At 47.1% G+C, this 26,505-nt stretch overlaps 1 protein-coding gene across 5 annotated transcripts in view; it reads right to left on the bottom strand.

Annotated features, from left to right (window-relative positions):
• DIS3L2 (DIS3 like 3'-5' exoribonuclease 2) overlaps positions 1-26,505 on the bottom strand; it is a 213,082-nt gene that overhangs the window by 86,685 nt on the left and 99,892 nt on the right. For all 5 annotated transcript variants that reach the window (XM_083441955.1, XM_083441959.1, XM_083441956.1 and 2 more), the window contains 4 exons: positions 23,256-23,350; positions 21,001-21,248; positions 16,264-16,437; positions 3,398-3,477 (listed from right to left, as the gene is read on the bottom strand). In XM_083441955.1, coding sequence (XP_083298081.1) covers positions 3,398-3,477; positions 16,264-16,437; positions 21,001-21,248; positions 23,256-23,350 — 597 coding nt within the window. The remainder of the gene's footprint in view (positions 1-3,397; positions 3,478-16,263; positions 16,438-21,000; positions 21,249-23,255; positions 23,351-26,505) is intronic.

Raw genomic sequence — 26,505 nt, 5'->3', positions numbered from 1 at the left:
CCAAATGAATGAATGACTGTCCAGCAACAGCATGAGGACCTGTCTCCCTCAATTGAATTAAGCTCGCAGCCTGAGATTTTGCTCAGATACAACCTGATCACTTTGGCAAGCTGGGTGCAACATGCAGAAATATGTGGGCAAGCAGCCTTTTAAATTAAACATCACAGAAATATTCACCAGTAGGAGCTACACAATGCAGCAAGCATTATTCGGGAGAGGGCATGTGGCGAGCTGTCATTCAAGACCAATTCCTAACTACGCAGATGCAGAGACCTGTTTCCAATCTCCGTAATGTACTGCCAGCACTCATTTTCTAACGACAAGACGCAGGCCAAGGAAGCTGCCACTGCCCTGGCCATCTTGCAGCACTGAATCAACCATCCCAGGAATTCAGACGTCACTTGCGGTACCTCTGTGGGTTTCTCTCCCCTCCATATTCAATTCCACCCCCATCACGGCTGCATCCTGTTATCCGGCCCTTTTGCCAAAAGGGCTGCGCCAGCTGCTGCAATGCTACCAGCCGAGTTTGCCATTGGCATGTTAAAGCTCAGAACAATTTCAGAGCAGGTTAGCAGTGGGAACACCTTGCCTTGCTTGCTTGATTTATTTATTTAAATTTGTACACTGCTTGATTGTAAAACAACAACAACAACCCTTAAAGCGGTTTACAAAACATAAAGCAGTAAAATCAAGAAAAATTCACAACCCTACTTTAAAACATGGAAAGGTTAATAAGGAATGGGGGGAAATTTATAATTTATTTTAAAAATCATTGTAAACAGTTAAAATCATTAGTAGGATTGGAATAGCACTTGTAGTTTAATGGTGAGTTTGGATATAATGGAAATGTAAAAGATTTGGATTATGATAAAACATGCAGGAGGAAAGGACTAAGAATAGGACCCACAAAGAGGAGAAGGGAATTTCAGGAAATTCTTTGCAATCTTGCTTTTATGATGTATGTTGGATGTGCGATTGTAGAACTTTAATTTGAAAAACCAAATAAATAAATTTATAAATAAAATACTAAAACAGATTAAAACTGCCTCAACTTTCTAAGCGTCTGAATTCTTACAAATGCACAATGGAGCTGAGCATCTAGGAGACCCCACTGCCTCATCTCTTCCATCTCCCGGACACAGAAAGGCTTCGTTCCATCTGCCTCTGCAGCCACAGGTTTTATTTACTAAAATAAAAGGCCAGCAACCTTCATTAATGCTTTGTAACAATGCAGAGGCGGCGAGGCAAACATGACGGCTTCCCATTTTAGTTTATTAACAACACAGTCACTGCTTACCTCATTTCAAGAAGTTCCCATCACTGGAAAGTGACTCAGCCCAAGTGGAAAAGAAGGAGAGAGCTTTTCCAGCTGCTTCCCTGCCATTCCAGCAGCACCTACTTGAAATCAAGCTCCAGTTCACAGGCAGGTAACCTCACACCACGTCAGATCACTGGTCTGCCTGGCATTTCACTGTCTATAGCAGCCTTCCCCAACCCAATGCCCGCTCCAGATGTTTTGGGCTACAACTCCCATCACAAAGTTGCTGGTTGGGGCTGTGGACCGAAACATCTGGAGGGCAACGGGTTGGGGAACACAGAGTGGCAGCCGGACCCAGGCTTTCTGGCAGGAGTCTTTCCCCGTCCTCCTTAGGGACGCCAGAAATTGCATCAGGGAACCTTTTGCATACAAAGCACATACTGAACAAAGAGGAGATGGGAGGCAATGAGACACTGACAAACTGGAACGTGTCCAGAGGAGGGCAACCAAAATGGTCAAAGGCCTGGAAACGATGCCTTATGAGGAACGGCTAAGGGAGCTGGGCATGTTTAGCCTGGAGAAGAGGAGGTTAAGGGGGGATACGATAGCCATGTTCAAATATATAAAAGGATGTCACATAGAGGAGGGAGGAAGGTTGTTTTCTGCTGCTCCAGAGAAGCGGACACGGAGCAATGGATCCAAACTACAAGAAAGACGATTCCACCTAAACATTAGGAAGAACTTCCTGACAGTAAGAGCTGTTCGACAGTGGAATTTGCTGCCAAGGAGTGTGGTGGAGTCCCCTTCTTTGGAGGTCTTTCAGCAGAGGCTTGACAACCATATGTCAGGAGTGCTCTGATGGTGTTTCCTGCTTGGCAGGGGGTTGAACTCGATGGCCCTTGTGGTCTCTTCCAACTCTATGATTCTATGATATACAGGCAACTCCTAACGGACGTGCATCCAGTTGACGTACAACCGCACATGCACGCATCACTTCAAACCTGGAAGTGACTGTAAAAATGGCAAAAACAGCCCTAAAGAGAGCCCAGAAAGGGCAAACAGGCACAGAAACAACACCTAGCAATCCCACAAGCCTTTGCAAGGGAAATCCCAGGAGCAATTGCACTGACCATTGAGGGCTGTGGCAAGTTGGAATTTGAGCGATTGTGGTGGGGTTTGGCATCTGGTAGTCTCCTCCAGCACCATAATTGATGCTTCTGAATTATGGTGCTGGAGGAGACTCTTGAGAGCCCCATGGACAGCAAGAAGATCCAACCTCTCCATTCTGAAGGAAATCAGCCCTGAGTGCCCACTGGAAGGACAGATCCTGGAGCTGAGGCTCCAATACTTTGGCCACCTCATGAGAAGAGAAGACTCCCTGGAAAAGACCCTGATGCTGGGAAAGATGGAGGGCACAAGGAGAAGGGGACGACAGAGGACGAGATGGTGGAACAGTGTTCTCGAAGCTACCAGCATGAGTTTGACCCAACTGCGGGAGGCAGTGGAAGGCAGGAGGGCCCCAGGGGGTCATGAAGAGTCGGACACGACTAAACAACTAAACAACAACAACTGCTGCTGTTTTTTTCTAGGGTTGCCAGAGGGTGTTTCCAGGCTTTTCCAATGGTGTTTCAAATATACACAATTTCATGTAAACAGACTTGGAGTGTAACCCCCACGTAAATTGAGAGTTGCCTGTACACTTGAGGCTTCCTAATAATGAATCAGCTCAATAGTCAAGCTAACCTTGGACTGTCCACTCTGACCACTAATGGCTCTCACAAAGTTTTAGAAGACATCTGAAGGCAGCCCTGTTTAGGGAAGCTTTTAATGTTTATTAGGTTATTGTATTTTAGTGTTCTGTTGGAAGCCGCCTAGAGTGGCTGGGGAAACCCAGCCAGATGGGCGGGGTATAAATAATAATAATAATAATAATAATAATAATAATAATAATAATAATTATTATTATTATTAATTATGCAGGGCTGCTGGGGTGTGAACACGATTAACGTTCATCCACGTAGAGCCCTGTTCAAATTCTTAACGCCCCTGATGAGCTACATGTTTGAAGACACACAGCAGCGGCTATAAACGGACATCCATGCGCACAGACACTAAAGCGACATAGGAAACGCATCTTACCATCTGGAAGCGGCTTGCAAGACAAAGCGTCATCAAGGTCCCTGGCGGTTGACGGGTCAATGGTGAAGATGCATTCTTGCCTATCAAGGGAAACAAAGAAAACTCAGTACCAGGGGCAGCAAGTTCATCTATTTGAAAACCGGCTTCTGAAAGGGGCATGGATGTTATAGTAGGTGGACTTTTGGTCTGGTCCAGCAGGGAAATTATTAGGTTCTTGTTCTTTGTTCAGATCACATGTCTCCAAATTGAGGGATAGTATATCACCAGGGCTGAGCTGTGAGCCAGGAAACTCCCAGTTCAAATCTTGCCTCCTCTGCTATTTATTTGGAATCGTAGAATCGTAGAGTGAGCGGGGGGACCCCGAGGGCTGTCTCGTCCAACCCCCGGCAATGTAGGAACCTCAACTAAAGCATCCATGACGATAAATAGGAGTAGCTGGGAAAGCTGAGTAGGTGGAGCATGAGACTCTTAATCTCAGGGTCATCGGTTCTAGCCCCACGTTGGGCAAATGATTCCTGAAATGCAAGGGCGCCTTCCAACTCTACAGTTCTATGACCTGCAGACCACTTAATAACAATAAAAAGATCACTGAGTGGTTTACCTAAATTAATATAAAATATTTATAAGAAAGCATCTATGAAATCAACACTTTAAAACCAAGAAGACATTACAGTGGTACCTTGATTCTCGAACATAATCCGGAAGTCCGTTTGACTTCCGAAATGTTCGAAAACCAAGGCACGGCTTCCAATTGGCGCAGGCACCCCGGAAACAATGGCTGACAGCCACATCGGACGTTCGGCTTCCAAAAAACGTTTGGAAACTGGAACACTTTCTTCAGCATTCGGGAGCCGAAATGTTTGAGTACCAAGGCGTTCGAGAACCAAGGTTCCACTGTATAAAAATTATCATAGCATAGAAGAAGCATGCATAATAAAATGGCATCCCATGAACCAAGTCCCTCCTCAATCCCTCTGTCTGCAGGTTGGGGCAACAGCGCTCGCCTGTCAAAAGCAGTGTATAAATTCTACCGTACCCACAACACACACATTTATTTATGTATTTCATATGAATGGCAGGTGGGGAACTTTTCCGAATTTTTATTCCTTCCTGTGTGCCCTTCACATGGTATTGTTGTTGTTAGATTTGCATAAGGTGCCTCGGGCTTTAGGTTATGCAGCTTTAGAGCTAGTGAGAGAATTCCTCTTTCATGTGCTCAAAGACCCGGTATCCGGTGACAAACCGACTGCAGCTATAACCTGCTTCCACAGATACATATTCCTTCAATTAAAAACCCATTAATGAATGGAATTTCAAAAAAGCAACCGCATTCCAAGATACACTGCTTACATAACGTCTCGATTTACAGTCTTCGGCAGAATCACGTCTGAACAGAGAGGGAACGCCCCACTCATGCAAGGGGTCCCACGTGCCCTTATCAGGCCAAGTTAGAGCCCAGGGCGCTACGACTGTGACCCCGGACGCCAGCCCTCAGATACTTTGAGCTCGGCCGGGCAGATGACGTGCAGCGGTAGGCAGCAGGGAGCTTAAAACAACTGCTCTCTTGTGCTGACAGGTCTTAAGAGAAAGGATTAAGGGCTCCTCGAGAAACCAGAGGCCGCATGGGTTTTGTTTCAATGGAACAGGTCGCTTAGTCCAGCTGTTTGGTGCTGCAACCGCAAAGCCCTGCCACCCATCGCGATCTGTAGCTGCAGGCAGTTTAGAAATTAATAGGCTGGCAGCGGCAAAGGGCCTGCGTTGGAAATGAACGGAACATAAATACGCCGGTGCCAGAACTCTCAAAGCACATCGAGGGAAATGTAACAACAAGCAGGCGCTCCGCTTTGAGACGCTCGGCCAATTAAATCTATTAGCGAGGTCAACAATGGGGCCCCGGTTCACGAGAGTCCATGCCTGCAGGGAGTGCGGTATGGAATCCCAGCTCCGGACCACTGAACGCCCAAAACATATCAGGCCCCCTTTTCCTCCTGTGCAAGAAGGGAGAGGCAGCGTGCAACAGATCTGCTGACGGACTTGCAGGGCTGAGTTTACGGCAGCTTATTTAAAGCATCCCTGGATGCAACCTTCATGGGCTTGTTCGCAATTGTAGCCTACCCCATCCTGAAGCCTTATAGGGTGGCTTAAAGAAAAACTAAAAACCCCAAGCTCACGCCTAATTAATGCAACTTATTTAGGCTGTAATAACTGGTGGGTGGGTGGGAGCTAAAACTTCTGTCTGTGCCTCTGGTGACTGATTGCAATGAGCAGATGATGTCCCACGGTCTTGTTCTCCCTGAGGCTTGTTGCTTATTGCAAAATATTTATTCAGACAGAAGCCAAAGCGGCTTACAGCAGAAACAAAAGTGGTCAAACGGCCAGACTGCTAAGTCATTTCAGGCAGCAGCTGATAGCTCACATAGTTGAATACTCCTCTCCAAACACATACACACAAAATGCCTACATACGGAAAAGCAGCACATTGGTGTCCTGGCTTCCACTCCAAAACGCACAAACAGAGGCTCTTCCTTGCAAGTTAGAAAGATATATTTAATCTCTGGGAGATGATCTATAATGAACTGAAAAAAGTGTTTAAATACACCTTCCCGAAGAAACCAGAGGCCTTTCTCCTGGGCATGGTCGGCCAACAGGTGCAAAAGAAGGATAGGACCTTTTTTATGTATGCCACAACTGCAGCAAGAATACTCATCGCACAGTATTGGAAGACACAAGAGCTACCCACTCTGGAAGAATGGCAGATGAAAGTAATGGACTATATGGAACTGGCTGAAATGACCAGCAGAATCAGAGACCAGGGAGAAGAGACGGTGGAAGAAGATTGGAGGAAGTTTAAAGATTATTTACAGAAATATTATAAGATTAATGAATGCTAGTATGACATCAGATTGAATGTAAAAGGTTATTAGTAAAAAGTTTAAAAATTAAAAGACTTAATATTTTAAGATATAAGAAGAGTAAGTTATATTGAGATAGTAAAATCATGATAAAATTAAATTAAGACAGAGGGAAGGAATTTGCTGATAGAATATAAGATTGGGAATACAGGGAAGGAAGGTCTGGGGAGGTCGATGAAATAAGTTAATGCCAAGAATATAATGAGGATAAAAATTGTTTTTGTTTTTGTTTTTCTTGTTTGTGTTTTCTGCTGTTTTGTGTTTGTGTGTTGTTCTTAGTGTAAAACTTAATAAAAATGATTTTAAAAAAAGAAAGAAAGATATATTTAATCAGGCAAACAATAGTATAGGCTCAGTGACACACTCAATTCAACCCCTGCTCCTTTGGAAATGACCATGCAAGGCCCAAAGCAGTATTTCAACTTGAAATGCAGAACTGCATCCTGAACATGCAAGCTAGCTCCCATTCTGATCTCCTAGTACAGAATGGAGGCCATGCAGGCACGCTGAACCAGAGGCCTCCCTTCAGCCAGTCAACTCATTTCACAAAGACAAAATGTAAGATATAAACACACTTCAACAACCACCGTCATCCATGAGAGGTGAGAGCTCAGCTATGGCCTTTTGTTTACTACAGTTTGGATTTTGTGGGTCTCATTTAAACTTTAACAAGGCACCGCCATGACATTTAACTGTAGAAGGTGACTGCATGTCTAGACAACTGCATCTTGAAGCTGGTCTCATTCCTCTTCCCATTGTGAGCAGACACAAGGGAACGCTGACCTGCGAGGTATTCAGCCCAGCACCCAGACTTCTGCGCACTTGCTCTCTCGACTCAAGAGGGCTGGCATTTCAAAACTGGGTGGGTGGGGTATTTTTAGATCCTTGAAAGTCTCAATCATTGTTTCTAGGACCTTGATGAGCTCCTTCTTGGAACGATGCATCTCAGGCCTGGAAAACAACCCTTTTCACTCGGGAATAGGCGTCCCTCCTTGCTTCAAGCATGTTTTATGCATGAAACAGTATTTTATAGCAACAGCAGGAATACACCCCAATCTCGTCACAGCAAACACCCGTCCCCAATCATTGGGTAAGTTAGACATACAATCGTAGAATTGTAGAGTCAGAAGGGTCCCCCACGCGTCATCTAAGCCATCCATGACAGATGGCCATCCAAGCTCTGCTTAAAAACCTCCAAGGAAGGAGAGTCCACCACCTCTCGTGGGAGAGTGTTCCACTGTCGAACAGCACTCACTGTCAGAAAGTTCTTCCTGACGTTTAGTCGGAATCTCCTTTCTTGTAACTTGAAGCCACTGGTTCAGATCCTCCCTCCGAGAGCCAGTGTGGTGTAATGGTTAAGAGCAGTAGTCACGTAATCTGGGTAACCGGGTTTGCGTCTCCGCTCCTCCACATGCAGCTGCTGGGTGACCTTGGGCCAGTCACACTTCTCTCAGCCCCACTCACCTCACAGAGTGTTTGTTGTGGGGGAGGAAGGGAAAGGAGAATGTTAGAAGGCTTTGAGACTCCTGAAGGGGAGTGAAAGGCGGGATATCAAATCCAAACTCCTCTTCTTCTTCTTCTTCTTCTTCTTCTTCTTCTTCTTCTTCTCCTGGAGCTAGAGAAAACAAGCTTGTTCCTCTTCCACATGACAGCCCCTGAGATATCTGATCATATCTCCTCTCAATCTCCTCTTTCCCAAGCTAAATATACCCAGCTCCTTCAACTGTTCCTCATAAGGCTTGGTTTCCAGACCCTTGACCATCCTCTGCACACCTTCCAGCTTGTCAACATCCTTCTTAAACTGTGGTGCCCATAATTGGACACAGTACTCTAGGTGTGGTCTGACCAAGGCAGAATAGAGTGGTACTATTACTTCTCTTGATCTGGACACTATACTTCTGTTGATGCAGCCTAGAATAGAATTAGCTTTTTTTTGCTGCTGAATTGCACTGTTGTTCTTTAAAAAAGAAAAGATCTGGCTATGCTAACCCCATCTATCATTTTTTACAGACACCAGGACTCCTATTCTGCCAAAAAAACGTAACAGAAAGCATAGCTATACAACAAATCATTCTGGTTAGAGTGAAAGCTAAACCTGTTTGTGACTGCAAGGTACACACATCCATAATAATCTAGCTATTGCAACCCGGGGAAACATAATATGTCCTCCTGCTAGATTTCTGTGGGTTGGAACTGGCACACCATCAAAGCACCAGTCTGCTCCATGAGCTGCAAGCCACCAGCACTAGTCTACAGCTAAATTTTCTTACAGAGGCAAAGAGGATAGGGGAGAGACCAGGAAAGCTTCAAGAAGCAAAGTTCCAGCACCATCAATACTCCTCAAATGTCCACCTTGACGTAATAAAGGAATCTGGCCCTGCTATTTTTGCTGAGATAATGAGATTTCTGGGCTCCTGTGATCCAGTTATGCTCCCACTCTCACTCCTACACAGGAAACCCACTTGCATCATCATGCCAAACAACTTTTAATCAGGAGACACCGCCTCATCTAATCCTGCTGGGCTGAGACAGGCTTTCTGTCAGATGGTTTTGTGCATCTGAAAGTCTTCCGCCTTGTCTAGGCTGAGAAGCTGGTGAGACAGGGCTTCAGGGCTGCCATTTTGCATTACAACTCAGAAGTTAAGACCTGCTCAGGCTTGGTCCCAAGTTATCGAGAAGCTGTCATCAACTGCAGGAGATAGGGAGAAGAGTGGCTTGTTAAAACCCACAATTGAAGTCTCCTAGATTAGATAGAATTAATCTATTGATATCACGGAAGGACAGGCCACTGAGACCATTTGGTGTCATCCTCAGACTTGTTAACTCCACTGCTCAGCCCTAACGCCACATCATTTATGAATAAGTTAACTCCCAAGTGCAGATTCTTGGGAGAATACTTTTCTCTCCACTGCGAGAGCCGGCCATTTACGCCAACTCTCTTCTGCCTCTCGCTTTCCCAGTTGCCATTCCATTGGTTTTGCCAGAGTTTGTGCTCCGTTCTGTTCTTCTCATTTGGGCAAGCCTTCTTTCCTCAAAGAAGCCTTCTTTCCTTTCATAGCTTCCATCAGGCGACAGAATGCTCCTCCATAGAAAACAATATCCCCTTAAACAGAACACGAGCACATCAGGGAGAAGGGTTCTATGTCTGGCTCCCAACAAGCTGGTTTTCCACACGGAGGGTTTTATTCCGGCCGGCTGACATTCAATTCCATCTTGCGATTCCTTTGCCTGTCATCTGAACTGGCACCACCCCAACCCGGGTCAACCATCTCAGGGAGAGCTAGACACACCAGCAAATTATATACATGGGGATACATGTAAATTGCTAACATGAAGCGTAAGGCCTGAATAGCTCAGTTGCTTAGAGCGCGGTGCTGATAACACCAAGGTTGCAGGTTCAGTCCCCCTATGGGACAGCTGCATATTCCTGAACTGCAGAGGGTTGGACCAGATCATCCTCAGGGTCCCTTCCAACTCGACAGTTTTACTATTCTTTAGCCCCCTTCCCATGCCTATGAAGCAACTTATATCCCACTGTTTCTACCATCACATCCAGTTTAAAATGGCTTTTAATGCTGTTTTGATGCTGTTACCCACCCTGGGTAAAACCTCAGCGCCTAGGACTTGCTGATCGTATGGTCGGCGGTTCGAATCCCCACGGCGGGATGAGCTCCCGCTGTTCGGTCCCAGCGCCTGCCAACCTAGCAGTTCGAAAGCACCCCTGGGTGCAAGTAGATAAATAGGGACCGCTTACTAGCGGGAAGGTAAACGGCATTTCCGTGTGCTGCGCTGGTGCTGGCTCGCCAGATGCAGCTTGTCACGCTGGCCACGTGACCCGGAAGTGTCTTCAGACAGCGCTGGCCCTCGGCCTCTTAAGTGAGATGGGCGCACAACCCTAGAGTCGGACACGACTGGCCCGTACGGGCAGGGGTACCTTTACCTTACCTTACCCACCCTGGGACCTTAAATGGTGAAGGGCAGGTAATAAATATAATAGCAGCAGCAGCAGCGATAAACTACTTGACTTGAATGAGACCCATTAATTTGTGGTTTGGTGCACCTCCGTTGGTTCTGACAGACGGCAGCCAGGCTTAGCAACCTCCACACCACCAGTCGTCGTCCCCACAACTTATCAGTTCCCTGCACATTTCTACACATCCTGTTCCAGGAGCACAGGTTTTGCTGTTCCTAGAGTTATCACCAGCTTGTGGCGTGAACAGTTTCCAGGCACTGAGCTATTTTATCAGATCTGCGCCTTCCACCTGCTGAGGGGAACCCTCTGTCCCCGGAAGCCATGCTCTTTCCCGTCCAGCTCCCCGAGCCAAATCTGTCCCCTCCACCTCTCGTTTTGTCAGCCGACAAGCCTCTGAATACTAGCGTTGCTAATCCCAACGGGCGGGCAGTGCTAAAATGCAGGGACTTCCCCGTTGCCTGGAGTTTCCAGCTAGAAACAGAGCTAAGAACAGCACCTCCGTGCCTAGGACAGAACAAAAGCCAGGCAAGGAATGCTTTGGCACGCTTGCCTGACTGACGCCAAGGAAATCTTTAGTCCCCTCGGAAGATCCTGCTTGCCATTTTAAGTAACATCCAGAATCACCTGGTGCCATATCTCTGGACCCACGAAGATTTCAAGCGGATCACTTTGATCCACGTCAGGACACTGGGGAGTGGTGGGTGGAAACTGATGAGTGGGGCAGCGGGAAAAGCAGGGTTGGAGACTGACTTGGGAGAAGGGGTCAGTGGTTAAGAGAGAATATTATGAAAATGATATACAGGTGGTACATGACACCAGTCACGCTAGCAAAAATCTATCATTTGCCCAATAATAAATGTTGGAAATGTAAAGAAACTGAAGGCACATTTTTTCACCTTTGGTGGACGTGCCCAAGGATTAAGGCTTTCTGGGAGATGATCTATAATGAAATGAAAAAGGTATTTAAATATACTTTCCAGAAGAAACCAGAGACCTTTCTCCTGGGCATGGTGGCCAATTGGTGTTAAAGAAAGACAGAACTTTTTTTATGTATGCAACAACAGCAGCAAGAATACTCATTGCAAAGTTTTGGAAGACACAAGAACTACCCACTCTGGAATATATGGAATTATCGGAAATGACCGGCAGAATCCGAGACCAGGGAGAAGAGATGGTGGAAGAAGATTGGAAGAAATTTAAATATTATTTACAGAAACAATGTAAAATTAATGAATGATGGAATGATGTTGGATTGAAATTAAGGGGTTTATAGCAATAAGGGTTGAAATATTAGGGAAAAATTGGAATGTTATACAGAGGGAAAGGTAAGGCCGGAATATTATGACAAAAATTAAGATAAAGGTAAAGAGGGAAAGGATTTGCTGAATAAACAATCGAACAGGAATACAAAGGGGGGAGGTGTGGGGAAGTCCAAGAAATAAGCTAATGCAAGGTATGTTTTGAAAGATGAAATTGTTTTTTAACTGTTGTTATCTTTTCTTTTGTATTTTATCTGGTATTGTTTTTTCTTTTTTTGTTTGTCCTATTTTGTGAAAATCCTAATAAAATATTATAAAAAAAGAGAGAGAGAGAAGGGGTCAGTGGATACAGAGGAACCTGTATCAGCCGGAAGACGAGAGGCAGAGGCAGGAGAAGCTGCAGGATTGAAGAGTGAAGAACAAGTGCAGAAGAAGGGAGAGGCTGGTCAGGCTGGTGGGGAGTCAAGGGCTCCCAAACCATTTATTTATTTGATTGACTGACTGACTGACTGACTGGTTGGTTGGTTGGTTGGTTGATTGATTGATTTACTACCCTTCATCAAAATATCTCAGGGTGGTTCACTGTCTCCTCCTGCCCACTGTCTCCCAGGACCAGAGGGGTACTGAAGAGGGAGGAGCAGAAACAGGGTGCACTCGGGGATAGTCTCTGCCTGCTTGCATGCAGCTTGGATTCTTCCCCTTCCTATCAATGCCTCTTTAAAAAAACCAAAACCTGTTCACTTAATGGACCCTGCCTCTATAACCCTGACAACGACCCTGCAATGTTGGCCAGCCTTATTCACATGCTGCAGCTAAGGAGGTTAAAGCTCGGGAAAAAAGAGTAGTGCATTAGGCCAGCTCATATATATTTGTGACCATGGGCCAGACCTCACCTGTCTCACAGCTCATGCTCCTAAGTAACCAGCAAACTAACTCAGTCAAGAATCCTCTGCCTGTAAACTTCTCTCAAATGTGGGTGGGGGGGACCCCCAGAACCACAGGGGGTCCTCCTTGGAGATTCCCATCCATGAAAGCAACGTTTCATTAACTCCGCCTACAGGGATGCAGCAGGCTCATTAACTACTGCCGGTTTGAACAGAGCTCCTCTTCTGGGCTCAGGTCTCTCAGGCGACAATGCTTGTTTGCTTGTCTGTTGTGTTCAAAGCCTGGCACCCCCAACGTCTGAGACAGGGTTTCAGGGCGGCTTAGAACAAACTCCCCATTTCGGACGGCAACCCACCTCACGGATCCGTCCGATTTCCTTGCCGCAACACCCTTTTAACTGCACTAGGTATTTTTAGTTCATTGTTTTCTATTTTGGCAGCTGAGAAAGTGCAGTGTGTAATTCTACCTCCGGTTTCATATTCCTTCTTAAAAGTGAATACAACATCCTGTTTATAATAATAAAATCACTGGTTGGCAGGATGACACTCGGTGGAAAAAAGAGGGAGAGAGTGAAGAATAAAGAGAAAGAGGGAGAGAGAGAGAGAGAGAGAGAGAGCAACTGGAAAATTGAGAGCCAGCACATTTTGGTGCCAAGTTTCACATTTGCAACGGTCCAGAGGAGGTCACAGGTCTCGCTCGCAACCGAAGGCGAGGAGTGAAGAACGATCCCCACAAACTCTCCCTTGTTAGACCATGTACGCCATCTCCTTTCGAGCAAGGGATTTGCCCTTTTCAGGAAAAGTGACGTGAGGCTTTTCCCGCAGTCATCCGAACAACAGGAGACATGGAAAAGGCAGTGCGGCTCAGCCCAGAATGACCCTTCTGTCTCTCTCTCTCTCTCTCTCCAGGATTTGGGGTTTTCTTTCTTTTCCCACTCTGGGAGGACTTTCCTGGCTAGGTTGCTTGCCCCAGTTTAGCAGCAAGAGAAACAAAAAGATATGAATGAAATTAAAAACACTTGGAAGAAGCCGCAGAAGCAGCTCTGGGGTTTCTTAGGTTCACTTAACATTTCCTCCCCCAGCGTTGCCCCTGCGCCCTGGGTGGAAAGTTGCGCTCCAACGTTTCCTTTGACACACACCCCTTGCTTTTCTCCTGCACTCTGTGCCATAAAAACTGGCAAGGGGGGGAGGGAGGCAAGGAAAAAGACAGAAGGAGGTGGAGAGGAGGAAGAGGCCTTGGACCCTGCAACTTTGGCCGCTCTGTCCCTTCAGCATTCTCAATGGCGTTTGGAATTCCAAAAGAACACATCGCCGTTTCCACCTTCGCCTTTGCTTGCTTTGTTCGGCTGTGAAACATTGGCTCTAATCAATCCAGCCAGATGAGCAAAAAATAAATGAAACTGTGTCCCCAGCTTCCTTAAATGAAGACGTATCAGACGTGAGAAATGCAGCGATTTTATTTTTCACTGTTCTCAGAGAGGACAGGGCAAGAATGGATGGACTCCCATTGCAGGTAAAGGTAAAAGGTAAAGGACCCCTGGATGGTTAGGTTCAGTCAAAGGCAACTATGGAGTTGTGGCGCTCATCTCGCTTTCAGGCCGAGGGAGCTGACCTTCGTCCACAGACAGCTTTTCCAGGTTGTGTGGCCAGCAAGACTAAGCCGCTTCTGGCGCAACAGAACACCATGACAGAAACCAGAGCACAAGGAAATGCAGTTTATCTTCCCGCTGCAGTGGTACCTATTTATCTACTTGCACTGGTGTGCTTTCAAACTTCTAGGTTGGCAGGAGCTCAGTGGTTTAAGTAGAACTTCTACAGGCAAGCAAAGGAACAAGCTGCCTTCCTCCCTGGGGATTTTCTCAAGAGAAGGTGGAGGTGGGAAAGGCATTTTAAGGAAGTCTGTAGTACAGAGTGGCTTACGTAGAGAGCAGGGGCTGTGTCTCCTGGAAACTTGGCAACCTGGAACACACTGCCTGCAGCAGCAATGGGCTCTTCCGCCCTGAGGGTAGAAAGGTCTTGGGCTATACCACTACAGACTGCAGGGGGGAGTTTCTGCTGTGTGTGCATACACAAAATCCCTGTACATATTAGATTAGTGTAAGAACGTAAGTGTCCTGCAGCTGGATCTAGAGGCCAGCGGCTGATCTAGTCAAGCATCCTGTTCTCACAGCGGCCAACCAGATGCCTATGCCTGCAAGGGAGAAGAGTTTTAATCCTTTTCAAATCCTGTTCATCTCCTTGACATGCTGGTTTTCTATATGCAGGAAGGGGTCCTGCTTTGTTGAACGAAAGAGGATCCAACGATACAAGTCCCCGCCTGTAATGTGAAGCGAAACAGTCCAGAGATAAGGCTCTCGCCACGGTGAGAATTAGGCCTGAGCTCCCGTGGGCACTGGCAGGTTCTGAGGCTCTGCCAGTGCTGAAGCAGGAGGCTTAAGGGACAGGGGCGTACGGCAAGCAGCACTGACACTCCAAGCAGTGTGGTTTGGAGGCGTTCCTGGACAAGAGCACTGAAGGAACATCACCAGCAGAGGCCTCCCCCAATGCTTCAAAGGTGTCTGCTGCCCTGATCAGTCTAGCAGATGGGCCAGACACCCATTTGCCAGCTTGTCAAAGCCACTGTTCCTGGCGCTCTAGGAAAACGGGTGCCCAGTCGCTCCCCAGCCCCAAAAACTCACGCTGTGGTTTGGAGAAGAAGGCGTGCAAGAGCTCAAGCACAAGAGCACTCTCCCCTTCTTGCAGTTTCCAGCAAGAGGTATTCAGATGCACTGCTGCCTCTAGCTCTGGAAGGAGAGCCCTCGACCCCAGATGCTTTCTGCGTGCCGCAGAATTTGAGGAAGTGGAATACCGCAGTTGGTGCAGATAACTGCAGCGTGATTGCTGACAGGAGTGAGACCTTGCCAGCATGTTATACTCTGCTCAGAGATCTGCACTTGCTGCCGATTCATTACTCTCTGGAACTCTCTGCTGTATTGTTTTTGGCATCTGCTAAAAACCTCCACTTCAACAAAGCTACCCAGACATGTCAAAAGCTGCATGTTACAATCACTTATAGTTTTATTGCGTGCAATTGTTTTAAAAATACTGATTTTAATTTTCTTTTGTTAACATTTCGTGTCAACTTGTTTTTTAAGTTTTCTTTCGGCTGACTTTTTTAAATGAATATTTTAAGTTGTTTTATGTAATCTGTTTAGAGGCTGGCTGGCAATCAGAGCCAAGATCTGTAGACTCAAGAGATGGGCCTTTGATGAGCTACGCAGCTTATGAAAAGGGAGGGAGCAAAAGCTGCTCTCAGCGCTTTCGTTGCAAAGAGTGCATGAGCCACCAAAGCCCACAGGCAGGCCTGAAGATTTCCAACAATCCTCACCACGTTTCCTGCTTTCCATACGCTGGTCAACAGACACGACCCATAAAACGTGTTCTACAAAAGTTGACAGTTTTATTATCAAAATGTGCCCAGCAAGAGGGATCCACGCTACTGAGAAACCTGCTACTGTCGCAGTCCCAATTAGATCCATGAAAAAGAAAAAGAAATTAAAGGTACTGTCTGTACATTTTGCACCCCACAATGCCAAAAGCTGTAATAAGGGAACAAAAATAAATAAGTAAAGGCGCCAAAGTTCTCCAGTTTGAGCCTTTCGTTCGAATATGCCCTCCTGTCCTCACAAGTCCTTTAAAGGCAAACCTTCCCAAACACAGTAGCTGTCTGCATCCAACCGAAACTTGAGACAACTTGGCCTATTTTCCCTGTGAAAGAATCCCAGACCGACTACAGCCCCATCCCAAGGCAACCTGTAAGCGGACAAGAGGCCTGGAAGAAAACAGCTGAGATTTTTACCTTAAATCTCTCCTCTTGGCAAATTCTTCTGGTGGGATAACCCAGGGGAGGCTCTGGGGGAGGCACTGCAGGACATCTGGCTGGAAGTCCGAAAAATCTACGCCGTATTCCGTGAGGATGCCTTCCGTTTCCGGCTCAATTTCACCAGCCTGCCCAAGACTTTGAGCCAACTGCCTATGGAAAGGAGACACAGAAGTCGAAGAAGAAGGGCATAATTATTTTGAGCAGGTTACAGGATACTTTAACAACCCCCAATGGAGCATGCAGGTGAGGTGGGGGGGGGTGTTCTCTAGTGAGCTAGAGGAGAGAGGGAAACGGCTAAGAGGATACAGCAGCCTGCTCCATCCTGATGCTGTCCAGACAATATAATAATAATAATTTATTATTTATACCCCACCCATCTGGCAGGGTTTTCCCAGCTACTCTGGGCGGCTTCCAACAGAATATTAAAATACAATAACCTATTAAACATTAAAAGCTTCCCTAAACAGGGCTGCCTTCAGATGTAGTTGTTTTTCTCTTTGACATCTGGTGGGAGGGCATTCCACAGGGCGCGCGCCACTACTGAGAAGGCCCACTGGCCACACAGGCGAAGGGTGATGGGAGTTCTATTCAAAAACATCTGGAAGGCACCAAAATGGGGGAAGGCTGGGGCACACTTTTTGCTGGATTGCAATATGCATGAAACCTTGCAAAGCAGCAGAAACCAACCTGCCTATATTCTACACTTAGGATGGGAGGCCCCACACAGTAGACAAGAAAGTCAGGTCTGAACACTAAAGACCCAGGCTCAAATTCTTCGCTCAGCTGGAGGGGGAGAAATCACCCTGGCTACTGCTTGATCACACGACTGCCTGCTAGCTTGTAAACTACAGTGGTGCCCAGCAAGGCAAATGCCTCGCAAGATGGAAAACCCGCTAGACGAAAGGGTTTTCCATTTTTCGATGCGCTTCGCAGGACGAATTTCCCTATGGGCTTGCTTCGCATGACGAAAATGTCTTGAGAGTCTTGAGATTTTTTTTCCGCTCCCCACCCCCTTTTTCTAAGCCGCTAAACCGCTAATAGCCTTTTAGCAGCTAATCCGCTAAGCCGCTAAGCCTTTAATAGCCGCTAAACCGCTAATAGCGCTAATCCGCTAAGCTGCTAACAGGGTTGCTTCGCAAGATGAAAAAACCGCTAGACGAAGAGACTCGCGGAACGAATTAATTTCGTCTTGCGAGGCACCACTGTAATTGCAAACTCTGAAACACTTTCTGGGCATTGTATTAGAAAGAAAGATTAGAAATCTTTACCCTACGGCAAAAGATTTGAAGGAAGGGAGAAGTTCTTCCTTAGGGATTGCCACATACACGCAAGGATTAGTTACAAAAGTGGCCTGAATATAAGCCTCACTTTTCCCCAAATTCCGACGGTGAAAAGTTAAAGTGCATCTTAATTTCACGACCTTACAAAAACTGGCCTTTACGATACCACTGCTGAAACAGATATGCAGTAAAATGGAACGGGTGTGAGTGCCTGCAGAATTTTAAGGGAGCGACTTATATTCAGGTATTGTCTTTTCTTCTTCTTCTTTCCTCTCGAATTTTAAAGGTGCGGCTTATATTCGGGTGCGGCTTATATTGGGGCCAATACGGTATCTTGGTGCCCACGGCCAACAAAGTGGTTCTCTCCAGCTCAGGGAGAGACCAGGGTAGAGTCACCCTCCTGCTCTTACAGATCTCCATTTGGCTTCCCCTGGCTTAAAACACACCGGTTCAGACTTAAAGAAGGGGAAGGGAGATTAGCAGTAAGGTTCAAAGACCTATTCTTGGATGAATTCAGGATTAATTTGCCCAGCATATGGCTGCAGGTGCTTTTTACATCCAGCGAGAAAGGGCCACAAACAATGGGATCTTCCCCACGGGACAGGACCATACGTTGTGCAGACATGCTTCAGACAGAGCTAAGAGGCAGACATGACTGGTTCTTGGTGAAAATGGGATGCGTAGAGCAGTCTGGCCAGGCAACAAGGATGAGTCATTTGAAAAAGAAAATTATTCTATCATTAAGTTTGTTGGGGAAATCTCCGAGACAAATGGCAAAGTAGCAAGTTACAGGAAACAGGGACGTTCCCCAGACTGAGGAGTCAAGCAGAGCTGTTCTGCGCAAAGTTGAATTGTTAGAGGCAGGCAAGCCATCTACCCTGTACTGGAAAGAAAGCTTTTTCTACACCTAGGTGAGACATGTGCCTTATTCCTTGACACATCCAAGCCCCTCCACGGTTACGCATACTCAAATGCAAGCACTTTGGGGCAGGAAAGGGCAAGAGATAGGAAGCAAAGTCCCAACACCAATACTTTTTGCAACCAGCAACAGCAAGTGTTAGAGACTCAGCAGAACTATTGGTAATGAGGGCCAGACGTATTTGCACCATCACAAATGGTGTGTGAAAAATGGGGGGGGGGGGAATGAACTGTTCACAGTTCTTGTTCGTTTCCTATTTGTGATGCCAATCTGGGCATCCCCAGGGAACTTCCTTAATACCCTTCTGCAGATCCCCAGACAACACTAACGTCTTGCTACAGAGAACAGCAAGAGGCTATCTTAGGCGGCTGGAAAAGCAGACAATGGTAATGTTGTGCAGATGTATTCGTATTAACCGGCAGATCTCAGCTCAATAACGTCAAACAGCTAGGAGCTACTCCCAGTTTTTCACAAGTGTTTCCAGTAATGCCAAAAAGCACCTCCTCTTTGGGTGCAAAAATATTTGAATACTCACTTTTATAATGCCCTTCACTTACCCTCACTGCCCAACTGCACTCATTGTGACCTCATTTTGTAGCCATAGCCAACTAGGTAATTAGCAAGGTGACCTCATTGCATCACCCAGGTAAGTAATTCAGGAAAGAGGGAGAAATGTTGCCAAAATGCAGACAACAAAGGAAACAATGGCACCAGGCAAGATTTTTTTTTAAGAGAACAATAAATCTTCGTAATATCTAAGTGGCTGCATTTTTTACATTTTCAGGAAAAATGCCTACGCCACTGAATTTGGTATTGCAAAATCGAAACTGGAAAGCTTTCGCATCAGCTCTTTCTCAGCTCAAACTGACCCAAGCTCTATCAATCTCAGGGGCTTGCCCACTCTTGAAGAGCAAAGTTTGGTGGGTGGTGGGAGCCAATGCAGCTTGGTCGCTCAGCTCTGACTGGTTTGCCAAGTATGCCCTTGCTCTCAAAAATCAAAGAGGCAACAGAGGTCAGGAAATGATAGTAAGATCAGCGCTAAGAGACTCAGTGAGGCCTCCAGATCTTCGGACACTTGCACCCAGCAAACCTTGGCGTATTCCGGCCAAGTGTCCCAAGCGTTATCTCTAAATCCTGACCCCTCCAGAGATGCAAAATGCTTAAACCTGAACCACCTGCACACCTGCCTCTTATCTGCCTCCTGCAGTTGCTCCCTTTCAGGTGAAGCTATGAGCCAGCCAAGGGCAGTGCAGGTACCACCCTAAGACCTGTAGGGGGATATGATGGGATTCTTCCACAGAGCCACACCTTCAGCTACACACACACACAACCCATTATCTTTCCTCTGCTGCTACTTTCCCCACGTAAAGCAAACTCCAAAAAACAACAAGACCCTCCTCTGTTCACCTGTCAAAGCAGCCACCTTCCAAGAGGAAGGACCTATCGATTGACCACCAGGTGGCACCCAAGAGTTGCGGAAGTGAACCCCCTCCCCTAAAAGCACACCACCAGGACACAGTCCAGGTTTCACTCGCCCCTGATTAGGATCCACTTCCAAGGGGGATTCCGCCGAGGGCACAACCTCAAAGGAAACCCCATTCCCTTTCTCACATTTCTTAGGGTAAGCGGCAGGGCAGGCAGAGAAGGTTCACACCGCTCGAGACCAACGTCTTCCAGGTGGGGCAGTCCTTTGCCTGAAACCCTGGCAAGCTGCAAACAGTGAGACCATTGGGTCACCACTAGGCAGAGGGCCTTCTCAGTAGTGGCACCCTCCCTGTGGAACACCCTCCCATCAGATGTCAATGAGATAAGCAACTATACAACCTTTAGAAGACATCTGAAGGCAGCCCGGTATACGGAGGTTTTTAATATTTGATCTTTTATTGCTTTTGTGATTATTAATAATAATAATATTCTATTGGGAGCTGCCCAGAGTGGCTGGGGAAACCCGGCCAGATGGGTGGGGTATAAATTTATCATCATCATCATCTTAAGCGAGGAGGTGGCATGAAGAAGAAGAAGAAGAAAAAGAAGAAGAAGAAGAAGAAGAAGAAGAAGAAGAATTTATTATTTATATGCAACCCATCTGACTAGTTTGCCCCAGCCACTCTGGGTGGCTCCCAACAGAATATAAAAACATAATGAAACATCATTAAAAAGATGTCTTTCAGCCAGCAGCCACATGCTGGTTGAGTACAATGTGCTCCATGTGCAGCTTCACTTGGCTTGGTCCAGAAGATGCAGCCAGTGCCGAATGCGGCACCAAGATTGCTAACTGGGCTGTCCCATCAGCGCCATGCTAGGCTCCTGCTAAGGGAGCTGTGCTGCTTGCCACTATTTTGCCAGTGCAGTTCATGATTTGACCCTCAGCCCTGAATAACCTGGGACCAGGTTCCCTAAGGCTTTATAGCTTTTAGCATACTGAGGTCTGTACCCTCTTGTGCTTTGATTTTATTCTTTTGACTGCTTATGAAACCTGTGAATACATAAATAAATACCTATGTGCACACATACCCGAGGGCAAAGTTGCTGTCTTCCCTCCAGTCCACAATACGGCAGATGAACAGCGTGTTGGAATAGTCCTCAGGCCTGGTGATGAAGTCCGGCGGGCAGTCAGCCAAGGCCACGTAGGCACGAGGCACCCTGTGGTCCACGGGCGAGAACATGGCGCACTTCTTGAAGAGCTCGCTGTTGCGGTCGGTCAGGAGGCGGATGAAGCCGGTGGCTGCCCTGGAATGCTTTTTCTCCAAGATGTAGACCACCTGCAGGAGCCACAGGGAGTTGCCCACGGGAGCGCAGGAAAGGGATGCATTTAATTCCAAACAACAGAGCAAAGGAGCCAAGCCCAGAACAAACCCACGCCATGCCGAAATGCTTTCACGTGGGCCATGACTACTCCTCTTTTTAAAGAACACTCCCCAAAGGTGAGAAGCAGCTGGCCAGTCTTGTGCCCACAGGGCAGCCACGGCCACATAAGAACAAGGAGGGGAGGCAGCCTGTTCTGGACTGGATATTGCACTCGCCTGGAAGGAGCAGCTCCAAATCTCTGGGGGAACTCCAGGATCCAATGCTCTTGTGGGAGGCACAGGTGGTGACATCAGAGGTTAGGAGTGCCTATTTCCATCCACAGCTGGTTTGGCAGCTACAGCCCCTTGACTTGGCCATGGCACTCCATGCTCTGATAACCTCCAGACTGGACTACTACAATGTGCTTTGCATAGGTAAAGTAAAGGTGCCCCTGCCCGTACGGGCCAGTCTTGACAGACTGTAGGGTTGTGCGCCCATCTCACTCAAAGAGGCCGGGGGCCAGCGCTGTCCGAAGACACTTCCGGGTCATGTGGCCAGCGTGACATCGCTGTTCTGGTGAGCCAGAGCCGCACACGGAAACGCCGTTTACCTTCCCGCTAGTAAGCGGTCCCTATTTATCTAATTGCACCCGGGAGTGCTTTCGAACTGCTAGGTTGGCAGGCGCTGGGACCGAACGATGGGAGCGCACCCCGCCGCGGGGGTTCGAACCGCCGACCTTTCGATCGGCAAGCCCTAGGCGCTGAGGCTTTTACCCACAGCGCCACCTGCGTCCCGTGCTTTGCATAGGCTGCCCTTAAAGACAACTTGGGAGCTTCAGCTGATCCAGAATGTAGCAGCCAGGTTACGTTTAGGACTCGCATAACCCGGTTTAAAATAGCAGTGCTGGTTGCCAGTTTGTTCACATGACCCAAACAAATCAGGTCCCCCCAATATCAGATGTCCTTTGAACTGAAATAGGATTTTATTTATTGCACCGGCATCCTGCTTTTCCTGCAAGGAGCTCTAGGATGAGTGCAAAGATCCCCACGGGACAGCCCTGTCTGATGACCTCAACAAGAATGGTGTGGTAAGTAAGGCTGAGAGAGAGAGACCGGCCCAAATGAACCCAGGGAGCGCTTCATGGCTGAGTGGGGATTTCTTAACATGACCCTGCTTCAACATGTCGCCCTGAGCATTTGTGGCACCCAATGCTGAGCATCTCACAAACAGCCAGTGAGTGGGTGATTGGAAGAAGCAAAAGGCTTGGATGAGAGTCATATAACCCAAGGAGCTGGAATGCAGGAAGTGACATTATACCAAGCCAGGTCAAGGCGTCCTGTCAGGGAACTGCCATCGGAGCCGGAGGCGGAGAGGAGGCTCCCGGACGATGGTGGAGAGGGTCCTAGTAGAAGGAGGGATAGCCCATCCGCTGGGGAAGGCAATCAGCGTAACACCAGTGGGAAAGGGGAGGAGATGGAGGAATCGGAGAGGTGGCTCCAGGACTCTTCGCAGGAGACCAGCGGAGAGGGTATGAGCGCTCCATTGCCCACACCCACCTTGCACAGGAAACTTTCGCGCAGGCAACGGGGGAGGAGACTGGGCGTCAAACAGCTTCTATGTTGGAAGCGGTTTAAGAAACGCCCACTGACGGATTCTACCAGCGACTGAGGCAGCCACGGATCTTGAGGCTGTCCTGACAGAAAGGGTTCAACCATGCATCCTAGCCAGGAGTAAAGGCGACTTACGCACGAGCAACCCCTAGAACCATTACACGTCCATTTGGCTGAATCTTGACTACACTGACCGCCAGCAGCTCTCCATGATTTCAGGGTGCGGGGTTCTCCCCTAGCTCTGCCTAGAGATGCCTGGGACCTGGGTGGGAGCTGGGACCCTCTGCCGCTGTGGCCGTTCCCCTTGCTTTCAGGGGAATGGAAACAAACCCTCCGGACAGCACACTGAGGTCAGTTCCAACGGGATGCTACCTTGGCAGTCTTCTGCAGGAACTGGTCCGGATCGTTCGGCTTGGAAGAGTCTTCCTGTCTCGCATGGCGGGGGCCGCAGGTCTCCAGGTCCCTCCCTACGGAACACACACATAAAAGCGCACGTTACAATTGCTTCCTTCCCTTCCTTCGAGCCTTTTAATGTCCCTGCTTGGCAGTCCCGAGGGGCAGCTTGGAGCGCCGGCCCGGACTGAAAGAAGCCAAAGGAAGAGGAAAGGGCACGTCAAAATTGCCTTGGAACAAATAGCGGCATTGCAATATCCCTCCAGGCTGCAATGGGAAACAGATATATGGTCAACTTCCATTGTGCACATCTGCTAAAATAAAAATAAACCCCAAAATTTACAAGTACATCTATACCAGCCATAATAAACAAAATGGTGGAAAACACGCTCTATTTATTAAATGCAAATAAAAAGCGTTAGAGTTTCCTGGCATTTCTTGCGTTGGGGTCACTTTAACTTTTCGCATTACATAAATAGTCCCCTTTAAGTGATCGCGTTCATTAAAATATTTAATTTCCTTTAAAGAATGTTATGAAAGGTTATAAAATGCACATTTAGCCTAGAATTCAAAACCGCACCTTGCAAGGAGATAGTCTTCGGCGAAGGGCCAGCCGTAGTTATTTCATAAAGCTTATGAAAGGCCCTGCATCAGTCGCCCAGGGCTGGGTTGGGGACGTGTGGCCCTCCACATGCCACTAGGCTCCAGCTCCCAGCAGCCCCAGCAGCCAGCATGCCCAATGGGATGGTCAGAGTTAAACAATTTCTAGAGAGCGGCAGGTTCACCACCCTGCTCTAAGGGAGGGAGGGCTGAGAGGGGATGCCAGCAAGACGTAAACCGAGAGGCAACGGTTATCCATTAATTTTTTATGAACGTTAAGCCCAAAAGGCTCCCAGAGTGGCTTACAGAACAAGGAATTAAAACAAGGCAGGCCCTGTAGTCTTTTTCATTTTCTTTTTAAAAAAGCCACAACATGCAAAAAGTGAGGGACAGGGAGGGAAGAGGAAAAAACCAAGCTCAGGCACCAATTCTTAGATCCAGTGTGGTACAATGGCTATAGAGTTTTGGAGTAGGACCTGGGAGAGTAAGTTCGAATCCCCGCTCAGCTACTCAGCAGCTCCCTGGGTGACCTTGGGCCAGTCCCCATCTCGTGGTCGAACCTTCCTCACAGGGTTGTTGTGAGGGTGAAATGGGGAGGAGGAGAACCAGGTACACCACCGTGAGATCCTTGGAAGTTTAAAGTGGCATGTAAATTAAATAAATAAATATAAACTTTCGTTCTCGTAATGACCAGTCAGCACAGAAACAGCTCGGGGGCAGGAGGAGCCTATGGAGCAAGCCCTGCTTCCCATCTCTCCCACTGAGGCTGCCAGGTGGAATTGCAGCTGCCAGGTGACAGGACAGGTGACATAACACAGGTGGCGCGCTTGTGCTCTTCCAATTCATCTTCCCAGTCCACTTACCTTAATTTCCCACCCGCAATCTTAATTGTTCTCTGCTCCACATGGGTGTGCGAGAAGAACCAGAGGAATGCCCCAAACTCAAGCTGCCACTGTTGAAAATGAATACTGCTGCTGTGGTGCCCCTCCTCTTCCTCACCCATTTCCCACTGCTGAAGAACTTCCGAGTGTCCCTCTTTTCCAGGGATATTCCTGGATTTACGGAAGCAGTCCCAGTTTCTGATTTTATCCTGCAATGTCCTGCTTTTCCTTAGGACGTCCCTATTTTCATCAGAGAAATGTTGGAAGGTATGGAGTTATGCAGCCCCCAAGCCAAGGAGATGAGCAACTATACAACCTTGAGGTGCCATCTGAAGGCAGTCCTGTTTAGGGAGGTTTTTAAATGTTTATGTTTTGTTAGGTTTTTATATATGTTTGAAGCTGCCCAGAGTGGCTGGGGCAACACAATCAGATCTGTGGGGTATAAATAATAAAATGACTGTGATTGTGATTATTTAGGATGGCTCTATTTTCATTGGAGAAATTTTCATTGGCAAAATATAGCACAAGGAGACCATTCCATCTGCAAAAGGACTCCTGCCTGCCCAATGGATCAATCATCTCCTCTGCTCTCCCTGCATGATGTTCTGGGGGGTTCCCCTGTTCCCCAGAGCAGATTTTTTTGGGGGGGGCAGGGGGCATGCAGAGAGAGGGGCGAAAGCATCCTTACAGTAGCAGGAATCCTTGCACTAGCTTATGCAAGTGGAGCAGGTTAGCTGAATCCGACCCAGACAGCCTACGGCTGTGCAGGAGGAACTTGGCACCGTAGAAACTGGTGCTGGGGGCATGTCCAACACAGCCTCTTCCTCTTCCTTGGGTTTATCTAATGTCCTTGAAAAGCCATCTAAATCTGGTGGCCGTCCCTGCATCTTGTAGCAGTAGGCTGCACAAAACTAATCATGCCTTGTGTTTCATTTTGCTTTGCTTCTTTCTATTTCAAATCCCTTGCCCTTCCGTTCATCACTGAAACGTGCACCACAGCAAAGAGATGTGGGACATTAAGGAAGCAGCAATCATGACCGGGCATTTAACTGGGTGCTTCCAGGACCATTCTAGGAAGAGCGCTGCTCCCTCGCCAACCTTGCATGCCCACGCTGCTTATGAACAACGGGCCAACGTGATAAGTATCGCGAAGTATTGGAAGACACAAGATCTACCCACCCGGGAAGAATGGCAGATGAAGTTGATGGACTACATGGAACTGGCGGAAATGACTGGCAGAATCCGAGACCAGGGAGAAGAGTGGGTGGAAGAAGACTGGAAAAAGTTTAAAGATTATTTACAGAAATACTGCAAAATTAATGAATGTTAAAAGATTGTTGGAATGAAGTTATATGGCTTTAGTAGAAATGTTATAAGGATTTAAGTATAAATAGATTAATAGAATTTTAAAGGTAAAATAAGGTTAGAATGTGTTAAGATAATTACAGGATAGAAAACAGAGAAAGATGGAAAGGAATTGCTGAAACATTTGACAGAATTGGAATACAAAAAGGGAGGTGTGAGGAGGTCGGTGAAATAAGTGAATGAAAGATAAGATATTGAAATTGAGTGTTTTAAATTGTTTTTGTTTGGTTTTGTTAGTTTAATGTGTTAGTGTTATGTAGTGTCTTTGTATTGTATTGTTCTTTTTTGTTTTTGTTTTGTTTTGTAGTGTTTAAATTGTTCAAAAAGCAATAAATATTATTATAAAAAAAGAAGAAGAAGAAAAAGAAATATGAACAACGGGC

This window comes from Podarcis tiliguerta (genome assembly GCF_965153285.1).
Source record: "Podarcis tiliguerta genome assembly, chromosome: 5".
NCBI lineage: Eukaryota > Metazoa > Chordata > Lepidosauria > Squamata > Lacertidae > Podarcis > Podarcis tiliguerta.
Note: the sequence above shows the minus strand (reverse complement) of the source record. Positions and strands in the feature narration are given on the sequence as shown.